The sequence below is a fragment of the Vulpes lagopus genome, chromosome 7, assembly GCF_018345385.1.
Source record: "Vulpes lagopus strain Blue_001 chromosome 7, ASM1834538v1, whole genome shotgun sequence".
Taxonomy (NCBI): domain Eukaryota; kingdom Metazoa; phylum Chordata; class Mammalia; order Carnivora; family Canidae; genus Vulpes; species Vulpes lagopus.
Window position 1 is genome coordinate 30,622,423 of NC_054830.1, and position 24,973 is coordinate 30,647,395.

Genomic DNA, 24,973 nt, shown 5'->3' on the forward strand with positions numbered 1-24,973 from the left:
TTTCAATTCTTGGGGATTTTCTCATTACAGAATGGTTTTAGACCCCATCCCCACCTGTTATGAATCAACTCTCATATTTCCAACACATTTTAAAAGGTAATTGTGATTGCAAGTGTAAATTTCTTTTTAACTTAAGCCACACACAATTACCTTCACAGGTACCATAATTTGGCTTTCACATTCTCTCAAAATCATCAAAATAAAGTACTTGCAAAATGTTTATTTCCCAGGTGTTTTCCAGTAGGCTAGATACCATTTGCTGCAGTGCGTAAACCGAATGGGGGTGGTTCTCAAAATATGGAACCGGGATATTGCATACTTACTTCCAGAACGGGGTGCAGCTTTCTTTGTGCTCTTTAAAAATGTTTTCTGTTTGGCTTCATTTTTGTAATAGTGAAAATGTTTTCTGAAGAAGAAGGAATAATATTATGAGCCGCACTAAACAGGGGCAGCTCTGCAAACTGATAAAAGGTTATTACATCTTCAGCTAATTTTTGCAAATTTGTATGGAATCAAGGTCCTCTTTGTGACTAAGAATATCTTATATGGGACCTTTTCTTTTATAATAACTAGTTTCTTCCTCTCATCAACATGATGTAATATGGCATATAATGAGATCTCATTACAACATTTTAATATACCACAGGTCAAATGGTGCCCACATAGGCTAACTTCTCCAGACCAGATTCTAATAATATGCATTTTAACTAAGTGCGTATTATTGGAATTTTGTCTGATAATGTTAGTCCTAATCCCCTGAAACTAGTTCCACAGGTTTCATTAAGCAGCTAGTTGAAGAAGAAGGAGGAGGAGAAAGAGAAGGAAAAGAAGAAAGGAAAGAGAAAACAGCATCGTTGTGTTTCTTCTTTATTTGTAGAAGAGATTTTTACTCTATCTGTTTATGTCTATTAGAAATAACACTGAAATAGGTGCTGCAGCAATTATAAAAATATATTTGACACTGCCTCAGTGAAGCATAGTCTTAGCGAAACAGTGATGACTGGAGGTCCAGGCTCTGGAGTCAAACCGTGTTTGTGTCCTGGTTTCACCACTTGCTAGCTGGGTGACCTCGGGCAATTTATTTAACCTCTCTGTGCCTCTGTAGCCTCACTTGTTAATTGATGGTAATAATAGTGCTGACCTTATCACTGAGAATTAAATGAAGTTAACAGTGCAGTGCCTGGTATATAAAAATTACTCAACAAATACTAGAAGACAGAAAGTTAAGAAGAGAGTTACCTTAAAATTGAACTGGGAAGGGATCCCTGGGTGGCTCAGTGGTTTAGCACTTGCCTTCCGCCCAGGGCTTAATCCCAGGGTCTCGGGATTGAGTCCCACATTGGGCTCCCTGTTCCCTGCATGGAGCCTGCTTCTCCCTCTGCCTGTGTCTCTGCCTCTCTCTCTCTCTCTCTCTCTCTCTCTCTCTCTCTGTGTGTGTGTGTGTGTGTGTCTCATGAATAAGTAAAATATATTTTTAAAAATTGAACTGGGAAAATGAGACCCACCTCCATGAAACTGAGGCCAAATGGCAACGTATGCAAAAAGGTATGAGAAGGCTCATTGAGAGTACGGCCGTGGAGGGCAGTGGAGCCAGAGTACATTGGGAAGTTTTTATGCAGGAAGTTTCTTCATAGTCTAGGACCTTGTATCTCACAGTTTGTTCATGGACCAGAAGCCCTGGCATCACTTGGAAGTATGTTAGAAATGCAGACTCAGGCTCAGTCGGTGACTCAGTCAAGTAAGCATCTGACTCTTGCTTTTGGCTCAGATCATGATCTCAGGGTCATGGGATTAAGCCCATTTCAGGCTCCACACTCAGCATGGAGTCTGCTGGAGGTTCTCTCTCCCTCCTTCTCCCTCTGTCCCTCCCCCCTAAAATAAATAAATAAATCAAAAAGAAAAGAAAGAGAAGAAAGAGAAAGAAAGAAAGAAAGAAAGAAAGAAAGAAAGAAGAAAGAAAGAAAGAAAGAAAGAAAGAAAGAAAGAAAGAAAGAAAGAAAGAAAGAAAGAAATGCTGACTCTCAAACCTACTCCAGATCTACTGAGTGAGAATCTGCACAAAATCCTAGGAGATTCGTGGCACAGGACGTTAAGAAGTCCCGCCCTAGAACACATCTCCCACCTCAAAGCTTCCGGGACTGTCATTATTTCTTATCACACACATCAATGCTTATAAAAGAATAACACTGGGGAGAGGGAAACTCTACTCCCAAACACTCCCACTGTAAAAAAACTGTGAATGTTAAATTCTAACAGTTACATGTTGGAAATATGATAGAATTGACAAAAATAAGTGGAATCAGCTAAATAAAGCATGAAACATAAGTTATGATTCAATTAATATTTATGCCTAGACAGGGTAAAAATCACAAATATTTATTCATCCAGACTGAAAATGAAAACCAAGAAAACATATGAAGATTCTCTTTGGGAGGATTTGGGCAGGAGTCCCTGGTACCCTCAGAATTACAAAAACATGTATTCCCCTAGAATGTAGACATTTCACTTCCATAGTCGCCCTGCCCATCCTCCTCACACACACACCAGTCATGCAGTGTTTCAATGACTTACATCATTGCAGACAGACACTCACACACGCAGACTTGTCACACTTCAACACTGCTTCATATCTGCTTTCTTTCTGTCCATAGGCCTCTGCTCAAATCTTGCCTGCCAGAGAAAAGGAATCTTTAATCTAGAATAAATCTATGGGAAATGGGTTAAGAACAAAAGGGGAGAGTCAACGGTGAAAAGAGTAATATCTATCATTTGTCAGGTGCCTTGTTGTACAAGACACTGTCCCATAGATTATCCTTTTGTGTTTTTTCATTCCTCCAATAACTCTCTAGAACAGGCTGTTAATTCTCTACTATTTCAGTTGAGGGAATAAAGGCCTATCAGGTCAAATAAACTATCAAAAGCTATTCTGTGAAGGAGTACCTGGGTGGCTAAGTTGGTTAAGCATCTGACTAATAATGATTTGGGCTCAGGTCATGATCTCAGGGTCATGAGATTGAGCCCCGAATTGGGCTCTGTATTGGGCATGGAGCCTGCTTAAGATTCTCTCTCCCTCTCCTTCTGCCCCTCCCTGCCCTCCTCTGAAAAGTGGGGGAAACCATCTATGCATCTGAGAAGCAACATAACTGAGACTCGAACCCCTAAACTGAGACAGAGTAAAGCCAAAGCCTATGAATCCAGTAGCCATCTTTTTGAGGAATGGCTTCTACTTTGTAATTCAAATGTAATATTTTCCCTCACTTTCACTTAGTATGATGAGTGGCGAAGTGGCAAAGGAATTTTCCAAAGTCAGAGTAAATTTAAGCTGTGGATGGTGCAAGATAATTTCCTTCTTGGTATTTTAGAAGTTCTTCATTTTAACCATCTGTTGCGAGCTGACAGATGGGTTGATATGTGACAGAATAATGGGTCTTCAATTCTAGGAAGGCATAAGGAATGCTTAAAAAAATAGCAGCTCTTTTCATGAACCTAGCTGTGCTAACACTTGCTCACTTGCAAAAAAAAAAAAAAATTGGTGGGAGGGAAGTGTGAAATATAATCATAATCATTCCCCTAAACAGAAAGTTTCTCGCAATTGCCAAAGGTCAAATCCAGTAAAATATGCCTATTCTAAAATTATGCTAACGTTTCCAAATCCAGTCATGTGTAAAAGGGCATATGGGAGAGAAGGGATAATATATATAAGTAAAATAATAAAAACTCCAAAAACCCTTCTTCCAGCTATTTAATTTTCTTTTTTATAGGCAGCCAGTGTCATGAATTTCTTATATCTTTGAGATAACTTAGGAGACATGCAGATTTTGGAAATCCAGATGATTTCCAAGTGACAATGCCAAATGTGAGCTCTCTGTCCTTTCTTCTCCCATGCAGTGGATATATCTGAGAAGTCGTATGTACAGCAGACATTTGGCTAGGCATTAGGGACACAGGTGGTTAAGTCCCCAAGGAACCTACAATCCAGTGAATGAAACCATGTGAAAATAATTTAAATAACACATACTATATAGTTTCTGAGAACGTAATGATGATCAAGGCATTCACTGATCATAGCAGTGGCTCATTCTCCAGGCAGAAGTTCCTCAAGTGGCCTTCCAGGTCTTAACACGATGATTCCAGTTCTTTTCCAATCATGTAGAGCAACCAGATGAAATATTCACGCATTCACATCTGGTTGTTGCCAAAACTCCTCATTGATGCCAAATAGGCTTGAAGCTGTACCCACAAAGAACCAGTGGATCAAACTTTAGACTGCATTAGCAAAATTTTAGCCATATGCATTGAACCTCAGCAGAGTGAATCTATTTTCAAAAGAACATCAATATACAGATTGAAAAAAATAAGTCATTACAGCTGAATTCATGGTCCAGTGTCACTGACAAAAAGAGCCCATGTCATTTGAAGATTGTATCATCTTCACCACCATCATCATCCCAACCATTAATGCAACAATTAAAATATTCCAGTCTCAATGCTTCATATTTTAATTTAATTTAATCCTCACAACAATCCTCTGAGGTAGGCTTACATGTTACAGATGTGAACACTGAATCTCAGAGAATTTTAAATCCATGATCAGGTTTGCTTTTATTGCATTATTTCCAGCCATGCATTGCAACTCTTCTAAATCTTATCTGGGAGATATCAGTGCTGTAGAATAGTAAGTTAATAATAGGATTATGTTTTCAAAGGAGTATTTGACAGCCTAGATTTATCTCGACAGTTCCTTCCCACTCTAATATTATGTAATTCTAAAGGAGGAAGATGTGCTTTCTTTCCACTTGCAGGGAAGATGATGGCAAAAGAATACGGAACAGAGACCAGAGAACAGCTGACTTGGTTCAGAAGGTGGCACCTAAAAGGTCTGCCAGCATTTTATGAGTCAAAATTTCTCAGAGTAGCTTACTTGACATGATTTCCTATAAAATGCATCCATTTTTAAATATAGGTTGGAGGGGAACCTAAAAATATTTAGACAAATGAAGAAATTACTTTGGATATCTGATATTTTTACTATCCATCCCTCTATTACTTGCCACTGTATGGAGAGAAAAAGGTAGTTGTGTATCATCTGTTTTTTAAAAAGTGTGTGGTGTTTCTGTGTGTCTGTGGTTCCACGTGTGTGTATGTGTGTGTGTGTGTGTATGCAACTCCCAAGTTTTATATATAAAAAACTGTGATGGAGTAGGCTTTTTTTTTTTTCAAGTTTGTTTATTTAATCTAAGTAATGTCTACCCCCAATGTGGGGCTCAAACTCATAACCTTGAAATCAAAAGTCACATGCTCTTCCGACTGAGCCAGCCAGGCGTGTAGTGGAGTAGTTTTGATCACACAGTGAGAGGACATTCTAGCCCAGCTAGAGTCCAAACCTAACTGCCTTTGACTCCAAGCCTCCCCCACGTCTCCTGTATGCCACACTTCCTCCAGATGTTTCATCTATACACTGCTTAGCATCTGGCATTTTCCAGATATGTTTACAATGCCCAGATGCTTTGTGTCAAGTAGACAAAGCTGGTGGATAATTGACTAAATCTTAGCATTTTTACCTAGCTGATTCAATGGCAGCCCCAAAAATACTTTGGAGATGCTTAAAAAAACCATAAAAATAAAAAATATTGATAAGATGATCAAGAAGTGTCTCCAAATTGCCAGATTCATCCTTGACTCACAATGCAAATGTGATTTTTTTTCCATTGAGTTATTTTTAAGACGTCCAAGCTGATTTCAACAATTGACTCACCTCTGGTCTAAGACTTGAGCATCTTACTTGTTTTCTGTACTTACTGGTAGATGTGTCAAAACCAGTAACCAATCATTTGGAGATAATGCTGTTTTCTGTATAAGTTAGCAACTCACCTAGAAACAGTTAACAACCCTGTAGCTAGACTTAGGGATTTCTAAGAGCCTGAGGATCCAGAAAGGCAGAAATCCTCTTCTGCCACCACTTAGATGCCTCTTTGGTGATTGTTTGGCTTTCCAAGAGGAAGTGGATTGCAGCTGAGCAAGTGCAGAGAGCCAACAGCCTCAGGAGACATGCAAGCCACCAAAATTCTCAATAATCAAGCACTCTTTCCCTCCTCTTAAGCCTTTAACCAAGCACTCCTTCCCTCCTTTTAAGCCTTTCTCTGCTAGCAGAATGACTCAATAAATCTTCCTGGTCTTGACCAATGTCAACGTGCATACTTCTTGGGCGTGTAGTATAAGCAGGTAGTAGAAGTTTGGGCTTCTCAGCCCAAAACGCCCTCTAGGCACCAATTCATAGACCATCCAGGTAAGTCATTTTGTTATGTCTTTATTATTCCACATGTGTTGAAAACCATCCAAGGGACAAGCCTAAAAGGATTCTGAACACAACCAGATCCATGCAGCTTTCCCTGCTCCCCTAGACTAACTAGTGCTACTCATTTTTTTGTTTGTTTTCAAAACACCAAGTCCTTTTCCTAAAAAGCCATTATCATCATCTGCAATTACCTATTCTTCTGTGATTATTTGAGCACAGTCTCTCCTCCAACAGATGAATACTGGAATCATGTCTGTTTTTATTAATTACTGTATTCCAAAGACCAGGCACAGGTCGGTTCTTATTGGAGATTTGTTGAATAAATTAATGAACCCACTTGATTTATTTGACCATCAAAACCCATTGAATAATACCAATTTACTTTTCTATGCTGTTATATATCCAATTATACAAAGAATTTTCCTCTACCTCGTGTGTGTGTGTGTGTGTTTGTGTGTGTGTGTGTGTGAGTGTGTGAAAATTCATTGGAGGCTTACTATGTATCATTAACTAGTTCAGGCATCCTTGGCAAAAACACTGTGAAAACATGTTATTATTGCTCCTTTTTACAGATAGGAAAACTGAGGCTTCATGGAGTCCCAAAGCTAGTTAGTAAGAGTTGAGATTTGAGCCCAAGGCTGACTGATTCCAAAGACAATAGACTTAACCATTATGCGATGCTTTCTTTTCTAAAACCCTATATATAATGAGACCTACCTCACAAATCCTTAATGAAGATTAAATGGAATAATGTATATGAAGGCCTTAGCACAGTGTGTGGCTCAAAGTAAGCACTGAATCAAGCAGTTGAATAGTTAGCAACTATTACAAACAATACTGCTACTATTATTACTAATTTATTTTGAACAGTTACTAATCTTCTAATATTACTATGAACTTTTGAAAGGTTTGTGCTATTTGTGGTGAAAAGGTTAGGCAGGGTCAATTAGATATCAAATCAGTTTTTTAAGGGGTGTTCTTAATATTGATTTACAACAACACTGCAGCAAGCTAGTGAAGACTGTCCATTCTGAGGTTGTCAAATAGCCAAGAATACTTCCTTCTTGCACAAAGATTATGAAATCAATTGTGTATGACTAAGCTAAAAGGAGAGAGGCAGAGGATCTTTTAAAAAGTCTTCTTTTCATAACAAAAGTTAAAAACAAGAAACAGACGGCCCCAGTTCCACAGCTGAGCAACCACAAGTCAACTGATGAAGTTCTCTGAAGAACAAGAGAAAGTGCTGTGTGTCAATCACAATCAAATTTAACTTAAGAGGAAAAGAAATAAAATCTTACGGGATGAGCACTGGGTGTTTCTCTGTATGTTGGTAAATTGAACACCAATAAAAATTAATTTAAAAAAAATAGAATCTTTGTGAAAGAAAAATAAAGATCTGATGGACAAGAAAAAAAAAAATCTTACGTTGATTCTCAAGCATAAGGTAGAACTCTTCGCACATGAAACAAGATGACTGATTACTATCCGGCCCCTAGAACAGATGATCAGCATCCACTACCTCTCTCTTTTTGCAAAATTTTGATTAATTGATGGTGTGTCAATAGTGCATCTTACAGTAATAACATAAAACAATCAGATAGTGAAGAGAAAGGAAAAATGCAAACCACTTGAGGACTGATTCCCTCCTGTCCCTACTCTATTTTTTGAACAGTACCTATCCTATAGTGGGAAGATAATAACTATTGGGCAAGTGATTAAGAAAAGGAACTGACAGAGCAATGGACAAATGAAGAAATGAATGGGATTTGGAGTCCAACTGATCTGGCTTTGGTATGCAGGTCCTCTACTTGCTACCCTAAGCACTTTTCCTCTATTAATAAAACAAAAACAAAAACAAAAAAACTAAGAGCTACTTTGCAGGACTGAAGTAAGGAAAAATTGAGGTGCAATATGGAAAACTTTTTAAGATCATGCCTGACACATATTGGGCCCCCCATTAAAACTACTTTGGAATATAATGAAGTTCACCCTCCAGCAAGGGACACCAACTTTGGAGCTCAGCAAAACTTGTTTGCAAATGGAGCTTTGCAACTTAATGAATCTGAAAACTCTTGCAACTCACTTCATCTTTCCGAACCTTGATTTTCTCATCTGTAAAGTGGGGTAAATAATAGTGGTCTCAAAGTGCTATTAGGCCAATTAAAGGAATGATGTATCTGATACATAGTGTATCATATCAGATACATAGTGTCTGATACATAGTAACCCTCCAAAATGCTAGCCTAAAGTATTAATATTGCAACTTAATTTTTATTATGAGTCAATAAAGTCATGGGCCTTTAAAAGCAATTGAGCTTTTTATAATAGATTAAGAACCCAGATTCTGGAGCCAAAATCCTTGGCTCCAAATCCTGGCTCTGTATCTTTCAAGCTGGAGTTAAGTAATTTATCCCATCTGGAAAGAGGAACTGTATATTTCATCCCATTTCACCAGCCACCATCCTGCACCTATCCTGAGAATAGAGGGGTCAAGTCAGATTTTCCCCTACATTTAGCCTAAAATGCAGTCCCCAGTGTCCCTGTGGTCCATCTCATCCTGTGGTCTGCCAATACTGAAGGCCCAAGCCTCCTTGGTCCCACTGGTCTGCCTTCAGGCCTCTACCAGACCACTGGGGCCATGCATTGGACTCCTATATCAACCCACATATGGGATCCTACAGGCCAGGAGAGACATGAGAGGCATGCTGACCTTGGGAAAACTAGGCTGAGAGATGGCTACTAGGGTCATCTCAGGCCAAGTTCCAAGAGAAAATGTGACATCCATGACCCCAAACAGGAGAAGGAGCATCACTCTTACTGTGGATAGACATGTACTTCCATTTGTTAACTGTGGTTTAAAGCTGAGCTAACACAGTAGCAATAGCAATGTGGCTACTGGACAGCTGAAAGGTGAGTGATACAAATTGAGCTGCTGTGCTATAGTACCCACCAGATTTCAAAGACTTCATACAAAAAAAAGTAAAATATCTTATTCATAATTTTATATATCCAATTTTATTATATAAATACATACACTGTCTTAATATAATTAATTGCACCATTTTCTTTTTGCTTTTTTTTTAAATGGAACTACTAAGAAACTTAAAATTACATATATGATTCACATTTCTGGGCTCACCTTCTATTAGACAGCACTGACCTAGTTTCAGCATTCCCTCCTCAGGATGTGGCCTTATAGGCCTTTTCCAACGTCAGCCATTCTCTACCCTGCTTCTGTCACCTAAACCATGAATTATTTGCTATTGTTCTTTTAAAATTATTTGCTTAAACTTAAGCACAATGTCATTTTGAAGAAAACCCTGTACCACTACCGGATACAGAAATCTAGCATTATTTGTCATAATTAGAAAATAAACATAGAAATGAATCAATGGAAAGTAAAGAGTACTGTATTCCAGCCAGGCACTATTGCTTACATGAAGGATCTGAGCCTGGGGCCAATTTTCTTTGATAAATAAGTGTTAAATATTTGTTAAATAAATGTTAGTGACAGATTAGCACCCAGCTGAGACTTTCTTATTTACTCCTCAGATTGAAAGAGAATTGTGAAGAAAAATGCCTTTCTCAGCGTTAGGGAGCCCAATGTTATTTATTTCTATGACTGTGTTCCACAGTAATGGGTAACTCAGACTCGAGAAAGCATGGGCATAATGGAAAAATCACTCACTAAACATGGTGCCTAATGCCATGCATTCAAATCCCTGCTGTGACAACTGGGACACATCACTTAACTTCCCTGCATCTGTAAAATGGGTATAATTATCTTCACCCTTTTGCAATTATTGCGAACATCAAATGATCTTCTGCTACATCATGTTAAAAACTGAAGACATTCTCCAGAAGTCAGAGGTCACTATCATTCATCTTTCAAATGAAATAATAAAATAAACCTGCGAGTGGACAAGAAGTTATTCTACTCAGACACTGTTTAGCTCTTCTCTCTTCCAGCACAAATCCCAAGCTCTGTCCTAAACTGAGCCTCTATCTTACTGTTTGAATCTGTGTTTCCTCATTCACAGCTTCATCCCAGGATTCCTGAAATCTGACTTAGCAAAACAAATCCAGTTACACTGGGGGTAAGGGTGACTCGTTGGACTGCCCTGTTTCTGGTATAGGCTCTTGGCATAGGTGTCAGCCACAGAATAAATAGCAAAGCCACGGAGGAGGCAAAACAGATAATACTATCATTGGAGTTGAAGTACCGAGATATTTGCTAATAGATAGAAATAGAATTGACTCTTCTACCAATATCTAGTGTGCCACTTTCGGGGGAGATAGAGACAGGTTTACCTCCTTCTAAAAGATTCAGTTCTTCGTCACCAAAGATGATTCCTTCCTATGCCCCAGGGTGCCATGACAAGCATCTTTAATATGTTAAATTACATTCTAGTATGAAAATGAGTTTGCTAACAATAAATTAGGAGTGAGGGCAACAAAAACACAGGCAGCTAATGAAGTGGAAACCACCCAGCCAACCATTAAGCCAGGCTGCTCCCTCTGTTGAGGAGGCTATGTTCTTGGATCACTGAACACACACTTAAAACATACTGCAGAAACACTACCAGGTAGCATGGCAGTGTTCTCTCAATACAGAGTGTCAATGTTCTTTAGGTACAGAGTGAGACCAATAGCTCAGAGCATCTTTTATAAAACACTTAATGAACCTCAGGCAAATCCACTTATCCCTCTCAGCCGCAGTTATGGGTTGTTTTTTTTTTTAATCTGTAATATGGGGCTAATAACTTCCTCTGACTACTTTTTGGGGTTTTATTGGGACCACAGAGACCCCAAGTGTGAGAGGTTTTTTTTGAACCATAAAAGCACTCTAATGAGTGCTCCCCACTGTATGAGAATAAAGAACACAAGCAAAACCAGCAGGAGGCAGTTTCAAAGGGTTAATGTATGCACATAATAACCTAGCAGTAAATTTACAAATTTTCCTCTGGACTTTCTTCCCTGCACGCTATTTCTGTTAGACAGACGTGGGGCAGCAACATTTATAAACAACCAGGTCCTTGTCTGCACCTTCACAAGAGCATTCCCTCTCAAGTGCAAGGCGTTTACCTCTCCTGATACAGAAGATGGTGTAGGTAGACCATTAATATGGCGTTAATGCCAAGGGAGTTATTCTACATTCTATTTAACTTCAGGTCCTCTAGTTAGGTCACGCTAGCATTTCCTTAATATCCCTCTAACGCTTGCTAATCTCCCTTTTAACAAAGATCCTAGGCTCTAAAACCTTGTGCAAACATCCCCAGCTAGAGTTTAAGGTATTTTGTTTCCACCGTAGAGCACTAATGTTTGCAATTCCTTTCTATCTATGACAAGTTGTATTGGTTTGACATTATAGTACACACATAATTTCCATTTAAGATGACCTTATTTATGTAAAAAGGGAAATTCACTTTAAATGCAATATGAAACGATAACACAAGAGTATATGGATAAAATAAAAATTGTTTAGGTAGTACCAAAATGACTAAAAGGACATCAGCTGAGGTAATTGTGTACATAAAACACACCAAAGAGCATCTTTTCCCTGAGTTTTTTAGGAGGTTCGTGGGTACCTGCAGAAATCAAGCCAGGCATTAATTATAGGTAAAGTATTTGCCCCATCTCTGCTTCAGTTTTCTCATAAGAAAAGTAGGACTAACATCAAGTACCTATCTTGTAGGATTAATGATGTCTGTAAGTGCTTAACAGAGTGCCTGGCATATAGGAAATGCATGGTGAACACGGGTGACCGCAGCTGTGTTGAGGCTCCAGAGACAACTTCTAGTTGGGGACAGCTCCTGGTGGACGCCCTGCCCGCTGAGCTCTAGCAGGGTTTAGCTAATGGGAACCTCAGCAGGAGATTGGAAGGGAGGAACATGGGTCAAAGATTTACTCTCACATCACACTCCCAGCAAGTGGCCTCTAACCCAGGCTCAGTGCCAAAGCCAAAAATCTTAAAAAGTTCAGGCTAACATATTCTATATCTAGAACTTCTTACATAATCTCCTCATCTTCACACTTTGCTTAGTTGTGGAAAACCATTCGAGACTTACTTTCTGAAACCGTTTGCTGTGAAACTCCCAAATCTAATGACATTTATTATTTGATCTAATTATAAATCCTGATGCTGCTGTAAGGACAAACAGCCATCTGAAGTTCTGTCAATCAATGTCTTGATCACATTGCCACTTTGATTTTATTTGGTGTAATTTTAAAAAAAAGGTATATTCAAAAATACATAAGCTTAGAGGCACTTGGGTGGTGCAGCTGAAGTGTCTGACTTCAGGTTTCGGTTGGGGTCCTGCTCTCACTCAGGGTCATGAGATGGAGCCAGACGTCGGGCTTAGCATGGGGTCTACTTGGGATTCTCTCTCTCTCTCCCTCAGCCCCTCCCACTCATTCTCTCTCTCTCTCTCTCTCTCTTTCTCTCTCTCAGATAAATAAGTAAATCTTTTTAAAAAGTACATAAGCCTATATAAAACAAAAATCATCTCTAATCCTACGACCACCACTTGGTAAACTCTTACACAATGTTATAAACATAAATGTAGATATCTTATCAAAATTGGGGCCATTTTGTATATCTCTTCCTTCTTTCCTTCATTCTTTCAATAGATATTGACGGTAACTCTTTTGCCAAGACCCAGCAATGAGCAAGGTCCTTGCCATCATTGAGCTGACATCTTACTGGGAGAAATAGGCAAACAAACAAACAAAAATGTATTCTCACTGCCAGCAACCATCTTATGAGACAGATACCATTCCTGTCTAAGTGAGCTAAACTGAAGCTTTTACAGTGAGCTAAACTGAAGCTTCAAGTAGTCTAGCAAATTGCCCAAGAACACACAATTAGTGAGTAGTAGGGTCAGGATTCAGCCCCAGGTCTAATCTGATGACAGACTCTGAGTGGTTAACTAGTACAAGAGATACCGTAGTATGATATACTGATGTCTCTTTGTGAAATGGTACTAGGGGTAAAAATTTGGATGCTTTCTCAAATATAACATATTTACTTACCCTCGAGGCCACAGATCCTTGACTTCAATCATGAAGTTTATTTATACAACATGGCTCATTACTATTTGTCATATCTAAGTTAATCAGGACTTCAAGTCCAACTTTTGAACTTTTTAGTATACTTACTTTATTTTTTTTTTTTTAGTATACTTACTTTAAATAAGATCAATATTCCATAAGCAGACATGAGAAGTATAGAATCGTCAAGCTCACAGGTAATGGAAGGAGCAGGCCAGCTTACATTCCTGGCTCCATCACTTGCTAAGTCCTTACTCTGAACAATTTTACTGAACCCCTTTAGTGCCTGCATTCCCCCAGATGTTAAATGGGGACAGGATTAGCCCCTGTTTCACAATGCTGTGGTCAGGATTAAATTAGTTAATTCATGTAAACTTGGGATAATACTTCACACATAATAAGTGCTCCATAAGTGTTAGATGTTCTTACTATTATTAACAAGTCTAAAAGTTTTGATATTATTTTCTCCAATTTCCAGTGGAGTGATGTTCACATGACTCTTTCCTGTTTCCCCATCCTAACACCCTTTCTCAAGTCTATTTTTAAGTACGATGAACATAAATAATGATAGCTGCTCTCTCATAATTGGAATGATAGGGTGTTGATAACCCCTAACAAATACATAACAGCAAAAGAGCAGGGTCCATATTTTGCATTTCTCTAATCCCTCAGAAGACTGTGCTCGATACCTGGCACGTTACTCAAAAATGACTGTTTGAATGAATGCATGCATGAATGAATAAGGTACCAGATTGAACATGAACCTAAATTTGTATTTGACACAGTCAACCTGGCTTACTTATTTGTAACCATTCCTCCAGTTTGTAATTCAGACTCAAAACACTTGGGTCTCTTGATTCCAAATGTTCTTATTGATTGCTGTAGATATTGTATTTGTTTGCCTCTTTATATCACCATTCATTCCAAAAAAACAATTTAACATAGCTTCCAAGGATGTATGAAACTCAAACTGGAATTAATTAAAAATGAGAAGGGAAAAGAAGGATGGTATATAAAACAAGGCTGGGAATAGGGTCATGCCATGCCATAAAAACCCTATGAGTGGGTAACAAATTGGCCCTGAATTTTGTAGAGCCAACATAAAAAGTTCAACTGGTAAGTAACATGATTTGCAACAGCCCCTGGATGAAAAGATAACAATTTCTCAGAAGATTCAGCCATTCTTAGAAGTGGACAGTCTAGAACATTCTCCACAAAAGTCACGCCTAACAAATTCCATCATGATAGCATCCTTACAGTGTGAGAGTTGTTTCCTTAGAATCGATCCTGGGATCCTGAAGAAAAGTAATTCAGTCATGTCATGAGAGAAAACTAACCAGGACAAGTCAGATGTGCCATGCCTTTGGGTAGAAAAGAGACACAGGGCAAGTTTTTTACTTGATGGGTTTATCATTTAAAATAAAAATCTTTCTACTGGTATAGCAAATACACTATTTTCCTTTACAGGTCAATGTTTTTCATATACTAGATAGGCAGTATGCAACATTTTTATTGTAGCCAAGCATAAATACAGTAAATCTGGAAAAACTGTCCTATGTTAGAACATGGTCTGCTTAACTTGGACAGTGACTCCCATCCCCACCCACTCTGGGTTATGAGGGAGGGTATGAGAAGTAGCCCAGAAGGTCAGAATGTTTCCTTAAAATATTCATCCTCTTGCATCGAGAGATGTTTCATAGGAAAAAAGAAGCGTCTTTCCCCTGTCACAGCAGATGGTTTTCTAAGTCAAACAGATCTGGATTTGAATTCTGACTCCACCTCTTCCTATATGTTACTTTATCTCTCTGAGTCTCGATTTTCTCATCTTTAAAATGGGTATTAAAAATACTGTCTAACACAATATTTGTAAGGATAATTTTATATAAAACCTCTTGCCCATAAAAAGCACTCAAAACATTACGGCTGTTATTACCTCCCACTTAACACAGTCCCAAGCATACACCAGATCACACATAGGTTTGTTAAATGGAAAAAAAAAATGAATGAGCGAATGAATGAATATTGCTATCCAGAAATCTTTAACAATCAGCAACTCTCTGTTTGCGGTCATCATAACATGGTGTTTAAGATCATGGGCTTAGATGTAGGCTTGCCAGGTTTGAGTGCTGACTCCATCGCTGATTATTTGTGGGCATCTTAGACAAGCTGTTTGACCATCCCCTGTCCCAAATTTTGTCAGTTGCGACTGTGACAATGATAAAAACTTCCTCACAGGGGTGTTGCAGGAACAATTAGATGAGGGTTGTAAGTATGTAGCATCATTCCTGGAACATAGCAAGCATTCAATAAATATTACTGTTATTTATTTTATACAAATATAATGTCACAGAACTTACTTTTATTTGTTTTCCAACTTCTCCCTGGTTCCAGTTCTATGAGATCTAGGAATTTTCCAAAAAAGCAAGCCACAGAGTCATTCAAAGTAACCAATTCATTTCTAGAATTCACACTTCTTTTACTGTTTTATCTTTGTTTCTGTAGGACTTCATCGTCACCGTAGTCTTTTCGTTCTTGTGGTTGGTGGGTTCATCAGCTTGGGCGAAAGGACTGTCTGATGTCAAGGTCGCGACGGATCCCAAGGAAGTCTTGTTACTGATGTCAGCTTGCAAACAGCCATCCAACAAATGCATGGCTGTCCACAGCCCTGTAATGTCCAGCTTAAACACTTCCGTGGTAAGTTTTCCTTGATGCTTTACCTCTCAAATCTTTGTTTGCCATTCAAGTGAATAGGAAAAATATCTCAGAAGTCATCTTGGAGGTTTCTGCCTCCAAAACTAGGCCATTATAAAAGGCGATATTTCACTCCAAGATGATCCTCTGGTCTTCAAGTTTTCTATTGTCAGAACCCATAGGCTTTAATGCTGCCAATTATGGGTCTTAATAAGAACCCAGCAGGTATTGGCAGCTGTTTCTTGGATGACAGTCAAAATTCTAAGCCAGAAGCAGATATAAAATCTGAACTTTTAAGGCTGAAGCCTGCCAGAAGTTAAAAGGAATATTTGATGGCAGAGAGATTTCCTGGGAAGAAAACATTGTTCAAGCCACACATCGCTAGAATACATCCAGTTGATTGTCTGGAGAAAAAACACGCAGACCTGGTAGGACACAGGAAGAATTGCGTAGTATAAAAAATACTTGTAATAGTTATGGTAATTTTTTTATCTCCTCCATGTTCCTAGTTTAATTGCCTGGTAACTTTGGAATAGCTGAACTATATTAGTTGAACAAAGTCAAATATTATCAAATGTATAGCTCTCACAGGAAGACAGAAAATCTGACAGCTAGCAGGGCAGCTAAATTGGATTCTTGTGTTATTTTAAAGAAAGAAACTGCATCTAAGAAAGACAGAAGGTATAGCAAAAAACAGTCATTACGAAGAATAGAAGACCCTTCACTGTTTGCTGAAGGAAAAACATTCTTTTGCAATTCCTAAAAATAATTATCTTTACTTCAAGGTTAATTCATGTTTCTACAGCTTTCTGAAATTTACAGGTATTTATGAAATGCCTGAAAAGGCATTTAAGAGGAGGGAAAGGGTTGCTAATCATTTCCTGATGATATGACTGTGAATCCTGCCTTGGTGAGGGAGTAAACATGGAACAAAAGTGTGTACAAGGGTCTCATTATCATTTTTGCTCATTGAGGACCATACCTTCAGCTGAATGCATGGAGGTGTGCATTGAAATATAATCTCCTGCTTCTACAGTTTGTTTCTAGACACTGCTGAAAGAAGGTTATTGTAATTTGGATCTCAAAATCTAAGAGAACAATTAAAAAATAAATTTATTTTAAAAATCTAAGAGAACAAAGAGAAAATCACCTGATGTGTTTGTTCAATTAATAATCAATCTTCTCATACATTATGGCATCCTACATAGTCTATTTAATTCTACCTCTGATGTCTCTAACAAGTTTTAGACTAGGCGATGGGAATTTTGAATGAGAAACAATGTGATATGTCTCCTAAAATCAAAGAGAGGTATTTGCCTTTCTCTGCCTGACTGATTTCACTTAGCATAATACCCTCTGGGTCCACCTATGTTGTGTCTCAATTATACTCAAATTTTAAAAAAGAGAAGAAAAGAAAATATCCACTAAGCTCTACATATACATATATAATATTTTTAAATAAGATATATAATTATTTAAAAACATCAAAGAGAGAAATGGATGGAAACCAAATAGCATGTTCTATGAGAGAGGCAGGTCTGCTGCTATTGCCATTATGGATCTACATCAGTTAAGGATCCTCCAGTTCCTAGTGACAGAAAATTGAATTCCAGATAGCTAAAGCAAAACAATCAGCTTATCCTTAACGTCTGTTCTCTGCACCCCACTTCCATACCAATACCTGTATGTGCTGGAATGTTTGAGTTACAAGTAACAGAAACTGACTCTGACTAACCTCATCAGGAAAAAAAAAAAAAAAACTTTGGAAAGGTATGAAGTAGCTCAGAAAATTGCTGAAATCTGACAAACAGGTTCTAAAAAAAAGCAGCATCTAGAGCAGGACCAAGGTTCTAAATGTCAGATCCCAAGGAATATTGTATCTGACTTTGCATTACTCTGCTTCTGATTTAAATTTCCAGCACAGAGCTCAGGCCACTTGACTGCAACTGGGCTTTGTGAAGGAAACTAGATTTCTATTATCAAAGGCAGAGGAAAAGAATATTAATCTGCCAAAACACAGCAATTTTTTTTTTCATTACAAACTCATTTGTCTTCAAATCCTATTGAGCTAGCTTTTCACAAAAAGTAAAAGTAATTAGAAAGACACTAGAAATGTGTTTTGTAAGGGCAGAACCCGGGGCCAGGAACTGCCTCAGCTCTCTCTTTTTGAGTGTCTGTTACATTACTGACTCTCTTCAGATTCTTTTTTTTTTTTTCTTGTTTTCCCGTTTACACAAGAGAAGATAGCCACTCCACGGCTTCTGAGTTTATATTTTTTATCTTTTTTTAAAAGACTTATTTATTTGAGAGAGCTGGGGGCAGGGGGTGCAGAGGGAGAGAGAGAGAATCTTAAGCAGATTTCCGGCTGAGCACTGAGCTCAATCTCACAACCCCAAATGAGATCATGACCAAGAGTGGGATGCTCAACTGACTGAGCCACCCAGGCACCCCTATGTTTCCTTTTAAAGAATTATCTTGGTTTGAACTAAAATCACTCAGGTCTAACCCCAAATTTCTGGCAGAGAATCTTATTAGCTCATCAGGTGTTCACCTTGGCTGGGGTTAAGGGAATTGTGCAGATAAAATATGGCTCACAGAACCAAGCCAACTTGCCTACTAGGCAAGTATAGGCTTTGGAGAAGGAACCAGACACACCACAAGAGGTGACCTCTACAAGTTACTGGTTCAGCAATAGCACTGATATTTCTACGTGGGTAACAAGTTTACTTTCTCCAAAGCATTTTGGCATCTATGATTTCACACTAACATGAATAGGCAAAGAGCTATCCAGACATTTCAAATGCAGGTGGTTGTGGTGAGGGGATTTGCATAAGACTTCCCAAGTAGTGACAGCAATGCCAGACTAGTGCCCAACATAGGGCAGATGTTCAGTAAGTGTCAACAAAAAGCTGCCTCTACAATACCTCCATTCTCCTAAATGCCACATAACCCCAAAGGGTAGGGGGTAGGGAGAATAATTTTTTTTTCTTCTCTCAACTTTTCTTTCAAAAGTTCTCTGAGCATAACTGTTCTATCCATAATTTCTACTGCTGCTTCTCTGGGTTCATTATAGACACTCTGGACACCTCTTTTCGGCTAATCTAGGTCTCATTTCTTCATTCTTCCTCATGCTATGCACAGTTTCTTGCAGTCTCCCCTTAAATGGCAAGAAAAGAGTAAAGGGCCCATATGCCCCTAAAATGTCACAACCAGGAGTCTGTGATCCCAGTGTGATGATAATGGAATAAGACATCACTGCTCCTGACACATGCCCGTGGGGACACCTAATGTATGTTCTCACTTTTAAGTTGCATTTCTCTGCTTTCTAGGTTCTTCTTGAGCATACCTTACCTAGAAACCAAGTAGCAGCAAACAAAAGGGAGAAACCAAGGAATAGGAAACATGAAATGGGCTCTGGGCAGAGCCATCTCTTCAGATCTGAAAAGATTCCTTGATAATTTTTTCTACTCATATATTGACATATACTTACAAAAACACAGTTTAATCAAGATCCTCCCCTTCGATGGAAAATAGCCTAGTTCCTGTACACATGGATGAAAGGTCCTGCATGTATATTGGAGTTTTATCAGTCACTAATTACCTAGTTCATTTTGATCACACAACTGTAATCCCGTGAGTACCTTATTTATGCTTTGTATCTTCCTCGGCGAGGAGCCGGAGCATGGCATCAAATAATGTTAAACAAATGTCAGTTAAGGTTAAAGGAAGAGGGGATCCCTGGGTGGTGCAGCGGTTTGGTGCCTGCCTTTGGCCCAGGGCGCGATCCTGGAGACCCGGGATCGAATCCCACTTCGGGCTTCCGGTGCATGGAGCCTGCTTCTCTCTCTGCCTCTCTCTCTCTCTCTGTGTGACTATCGTAGATAAATTAAAAAATCTTTTAAGAAAAGTTAAAGGAAGAAAAGAGGGTGGAATAGGAGAGAGGGAAGAAGGGATAAACCACTCAGGTGGCCCTCAGGTGAGGGCCTAAATACTGCTTGGGTTGCTGACATCCCTTACTGTCAAAGTCTTAAGTCAGTTTATACTGCAAAGAGCCAACTGAATACAATTCATGGAAATACTTGGGAACATACTCAGAGCATAGCTTACAGTCAGTAAGCATTTTCTAATATGTCTAGCACCATCTATCAACTTTACACATGTTCTCTTTAATCCTTAAAAGTGTCAACCAAGGAAGGAATAATTGTCTTCATTCCATATAAGGGGGGGGAGGGGGAGCTGAGGTCCAGAACCTAACTGCCTTGTCCAAGATCATAGAGCAAGAAAGTGCAGGGTTTAGGCCACTCTGATCTCAAAACCCATGGGATGACTCCAAAGTTAGCAGTTAGTGTGCCCTGATCCCCCTGTTGCTAAATCCTGAAATACTTTGGTAAAAAGCCCCTGTTCCAAGGCCTCAAGACACCTCATCTTGACTACATTAGCTCCCCCACTCCCACCCACAGGGCACTCAGGACCACCCTATCATCCAGCAACCAACGGATAAATTTTGGCCCAGTAAGGGACTTCTAGCACCCTGTGTTCCAGAGTGATGGTGGTGGCCCAAGCCCATTTTGATGGATGATTGTCATGCTGGAGTGCTTACTAAAGATAAAGCTGTCATCACAGCTTTATATCATACTGTTGTCTATCCCCAGTAGGGAGCTGTTAAAATTGACTGCCTGTGGTTAATTCCCAGGTCAACCAATGCCCTCTGTTCCATTTAGGGCCTCTTGCATCAGTAAACAGTTCTGCTTCCATCAAATACTCAGGGCTTGGGGAGTCAATGCCTGATCCTCTGACTTATAAACAATACCCTTTGGGAGAATAAGAGGAATTTCTATAGGAAAACAGCACATCCAGTTCTTAGGAAAACATCTTCTCTGAAACCCGCATTTCATTCATCATGTGATTTCGACATTCATCTCTGAACGTGAGAGGGACAGAAAGTACAACTATTCAAAGTCACAATATGCATGTACACTATCATTCAAGTGCTCACCTGGATACCACCTGTACAAATGCTTATACCATACTTCCATCTTTAGTTGATTCATTTTTATAGCATTACAAGAACTGGAAGAGTCATATCTCTGGCCATAAAGGGAAGGTAATCTAATAAATTAATGCACTATCATTAAAATCAAAGTTCTCAACTCTGTACCCCCAAAGGCCTCTTATATAATGAGGAATACCTCATTTGGGGAGACAGTAACATTTAAGTAAGGGCTCAGACTATGGAGTCAGTCAGATCTTGACCTTCATCTACTACTTACTAAGTCATGTGACCTTAAACAAGATTCTTGCCCTGAATCTCAGTTTTCACATCTTTAATATGGGTATAATAACAGCACCTTCTTCTCAGACTGAATGAATGGATATACATTAAGCCCTTTACACAATGCCCAGCATGGAGTAAGCATTCAATAAAAGTCAGATATTCTAAATGAAATAACAGATCCAAATGAAAACTTGGAAGAGATCTCAATATTGAATGAAAAGTAGCCTTACGTATTGTGAAGGATTTTTCTGAAATTAAGATTTTTCTTGCGCTTCTGACTATCAACTCATTTGTTCTGATTCTCCTTCAGGTCTTTGGGTTCTTGAACTTTATCCTCTGGGCTGGAAACATCTGGTTTGTTTTCAAGGAGACTGGCTGGCATTCCTCGGGACAGAGATATCTTTCAGACCCAATGGAAAAGCACTCGAGCAGCTATAACCAAGGCGGGTACAACCAAGACAGCTATGGGTCAAGCAGTGGGTATAGCCAGCAGGCGAGCTTGGGGCCGTCCTCAGATGAGTTTGGTCAACAGTCCAGTGGCCCCGCTTCTTTTACCAATCAGATTTAACAGGTAGTATTTGCAGTCTTCTGGAGATAGCCTCACCACCTTCCATTCTAGTAGCAGAAGAGTTTTATAAGAGTTTCAATCAATTATTAATGCAGAGGGTGTTGAATGTAAATCAGATATCTGTAGTCCTCATTAAGGCAGAAAGGCCTGGGTTATGATAAATGGTACTTAGAGAAGAGACGACATGAAGGGATACATTATTCATCATAGATGCCTAATTGGAGAGTACCTTGTTATATACACAGATACTTTTATGGCCGTTTTGTAGGTGTGTTGAGATAGTAAAAGCATTTTGTAGCTTAAAGTCTCTAGTATGTATTATGCATAAAGTAAATTATATAGCACTGAGTTTCCCTAAGCGTTTTGATGCGAAAGATGTTTTAATGATTTCTATAAGACTATTTGGTGTATCACATGTGCATGTGTCATTGTGTTTGGTTTCAGACCCTGTAGGAATGTAAGTCTCCAGGTATTTGTTTCAGACAGTTACTCTGTATTTTTTTTTTACTTGATGAATCAATCAGTGCTCATATGATTTAGTGCATGAATAAGCATTTTCTCTCAAAACGAACAATTGAACTGTATTTATGAAAATTTTCCAGTTTGCACCATGAATTTGTTAAATGGACATTTAAAGAAAAATATATTCATTTCTTTGTATACTTGCAGATTTGTCTCTTTGGCTTTACCCAATTCTGAATGCATTGTAACTAAGGTTTGGGATTTTTTTCCCTGTTAGTCGATATTCAGTGTTATATATGGCAACTGCCCAATATTTATTCTACTTACTTAGCTAAATATTTACATTCTTGTAACTTTCTAAGGTGTTTTGTGGCTCTTATCCAATGGACCATGAACAATAAGCCCAATAAGTGTTTGTGTTTATGGAATGTTGTTTTCTTAGAATCATAGAGATGCAGATATCAGACACCACAGCCGAGAAGCTATTGTGCCAACATATTAATTTATAAAAGATGTTCTGTAGAAACTACACTACCAGCTAAAAATTTTAAATCCTATTTATTTGTAAAGTTAATATGTTCCTTGATCCAATTCTTAAAAATTCTCAAGTCACGGCTTAACTTACTAATTACTGATTCTGATTTGAGTGTTATCCATAAATTAGAAATGACTTCCACGAGCGACTCTGATCCCAAAGAGGGTTCTCATGAAATATTCCTCAGAATGTATTCATTATCAAGAAAATGCCAATCTTCGCTTCTCTGTTTTAACTTGATTGAAACATCAAGGCCCAGCAGTGAGGGCAAACCGTGCATCTGTATTTCCAGATAAAAGTTGTTATCGATGTATAAACTCTGTGTGATGTGATGTTGGAAGCATTTTAACACAAAACAGCCGTGTTTCTTAGATGATATCTGTAACCAGTTTCTGGATCCTGTTGGATAAATCTGTATTGTGATATCTATTTGACCTTAATAAAGTTATTGCTTACAGTGCTGGCTGGATAGTGCAGAATTACAATAGAACCTGATTAGCTTTAACAGTGAAACAGCAAGGTATAAATGTGCAGTGTTTCCAGTCTCCCTTGTTTCCAAGCCCAAGGATGCTCCTTCATTGGTTCTCCCATTTTAGGACCCCCTCTACACCCACTGCTATGCAAAGCGCTGGGGATGTGAGAGTAAGAAAAAAAAGAAATGTGCCTCACCTTGAGAAGCTGACCTTGTATTAGGAGAGATAGACATTGGGCAGCCCTGGTGGCCCAGCGGTTTAGTACCACCTTCGATCTGGGGTGTGATCCTGGAGACCTGGGATCAAGTCCCACGTTGGGCTCCCTGCATGGGGCCTGCTTCTCCCTCTGCCTGTGTCTCTGCCTCTTTTTCTCTGTGTCTGTCATAAATAAATTAATTTTTTTTTTGAAAAAAGGAGAGGTAGACATTAAAATAGTCACACTCCACTTACATGGGGTGCAGCACAGAGAGACAGAGGAGTCCGTGAGAACACTTATCCAAGAGTCTTGAGCTAGTTATAGAAGGAGATCAGAGAGCTTTAGACTAGATGCCTGCCCTGGGTTTCACACGGACAGGAAGAGTATCCCAGAGGGAGAGCATCCTTGCAAAGCATCTCAGAAGGTGGGAGGCAGGATGAAATGTCTGGTTGCCTGAGTACAGTGAGTGAAGGGATCTTTGCAGAGGTGGGCTGCTGGTGGGCTCGTGGGTGGAGGGAGGTGCTGCTAGGTGATCATGGTTGAGAATCCCGTCTTTATCCCCAAAGAAGCTAAGGGAACTCACTAGTGGATTTTTTAAAAGATTTATTTATTTATTTATTCATGATATACATGGGGGTGCGGCGCGGAGACACAGGCAGAGGGAGAAGCAGGCTCCATGCTGCCAGGAGCCCAACCCGGGACTCAATTCCGGGACTCTAGGATCGTGCCCTGGGCCAAAGGCAGGCGCCAAACCTCTGAGCAACCCAGGGATCCCCTCAGTAGTGGATTTTAGGTGGAAGTGGGGTATAATGAGATCAGCATTTTGGAAAGATCTCAGTGGCTGCAGGGTAGAGTGTAGACTACAGGAAGACAAGAAGGAAAGACTCCCCAGGCAGAGGAAGTGGCCTCGACTGCTGACATATGCGAGGCAGCAAGCTGGCTATGGGATGGGAGACTTCTCATTTCCTGGGAACAGTGGCTGAATGTGACCGCTTCCTTCTGTGTTCTCCAGGAGGACACTTTTTTTTTTTTTTAAGATTGATTGATTGATTGATTGATGATAGAGAGAGAGAGAAAGAGAGAGAGAGGCAGAGACACAGGAGGAGGGAGAAGCAGGCTCCATGCCGGGAGCCAGACGCGGGATCCTGGGACTCCAGGATCGCGCCCTGGGCCAAAGGCAGGTGCCAAACTGCTGAGCCACCCAGGGATCCCCTGTTCTCCAAGAGGAGATAGTGGCCTCTGCTTCATGTACTGTCATGGACTCTCCAAAGCAGAGAAACCCCTATAGCCAGAAGTTCTCATTACTAGCCTTAGCCCAAAGTACCCTGGGGTCTCTGATCAAGGGAAAGCACTGCCTGCTCTGGTCTAGATAGAGACAAGCTTCCACGGTCCACTGCAGATTCACAATAAATTGCTCCTACAAAACAA

The 24,973-nt window shown here is 39.4% G+C and overlaps 1 protein-coding gene across 1 annotated transcript in view; it reads left to right on the forward strand.

The window, feature by feature from the left end:
• Window positions 1–23,333, forward strand: part of SYNPR (synaptoporin) — a 293,689-nt gene extending 270,356 nt beyond the window's left edge. Inside the window, exons 5-6 of the mRNA XM_041760625.1 lie at window positions 15,848–16,039; window positions 21,622–23,333. Of these exons, the coding sequence (XP_041616559.1) occupies window positions 15,848–16,039; window positions 21,622–21,879 (450 nt within the window). The 3' untranslated portion in view covers window positions 21,880–23,333. The remainder of the gene's footprint in view (window positions 1–15,847; window positions 16,040–21,621) is intronic.
• The last annotated feature ends 1,640 nt before the right edge of the window (window positions 23,334–24,973 follow it).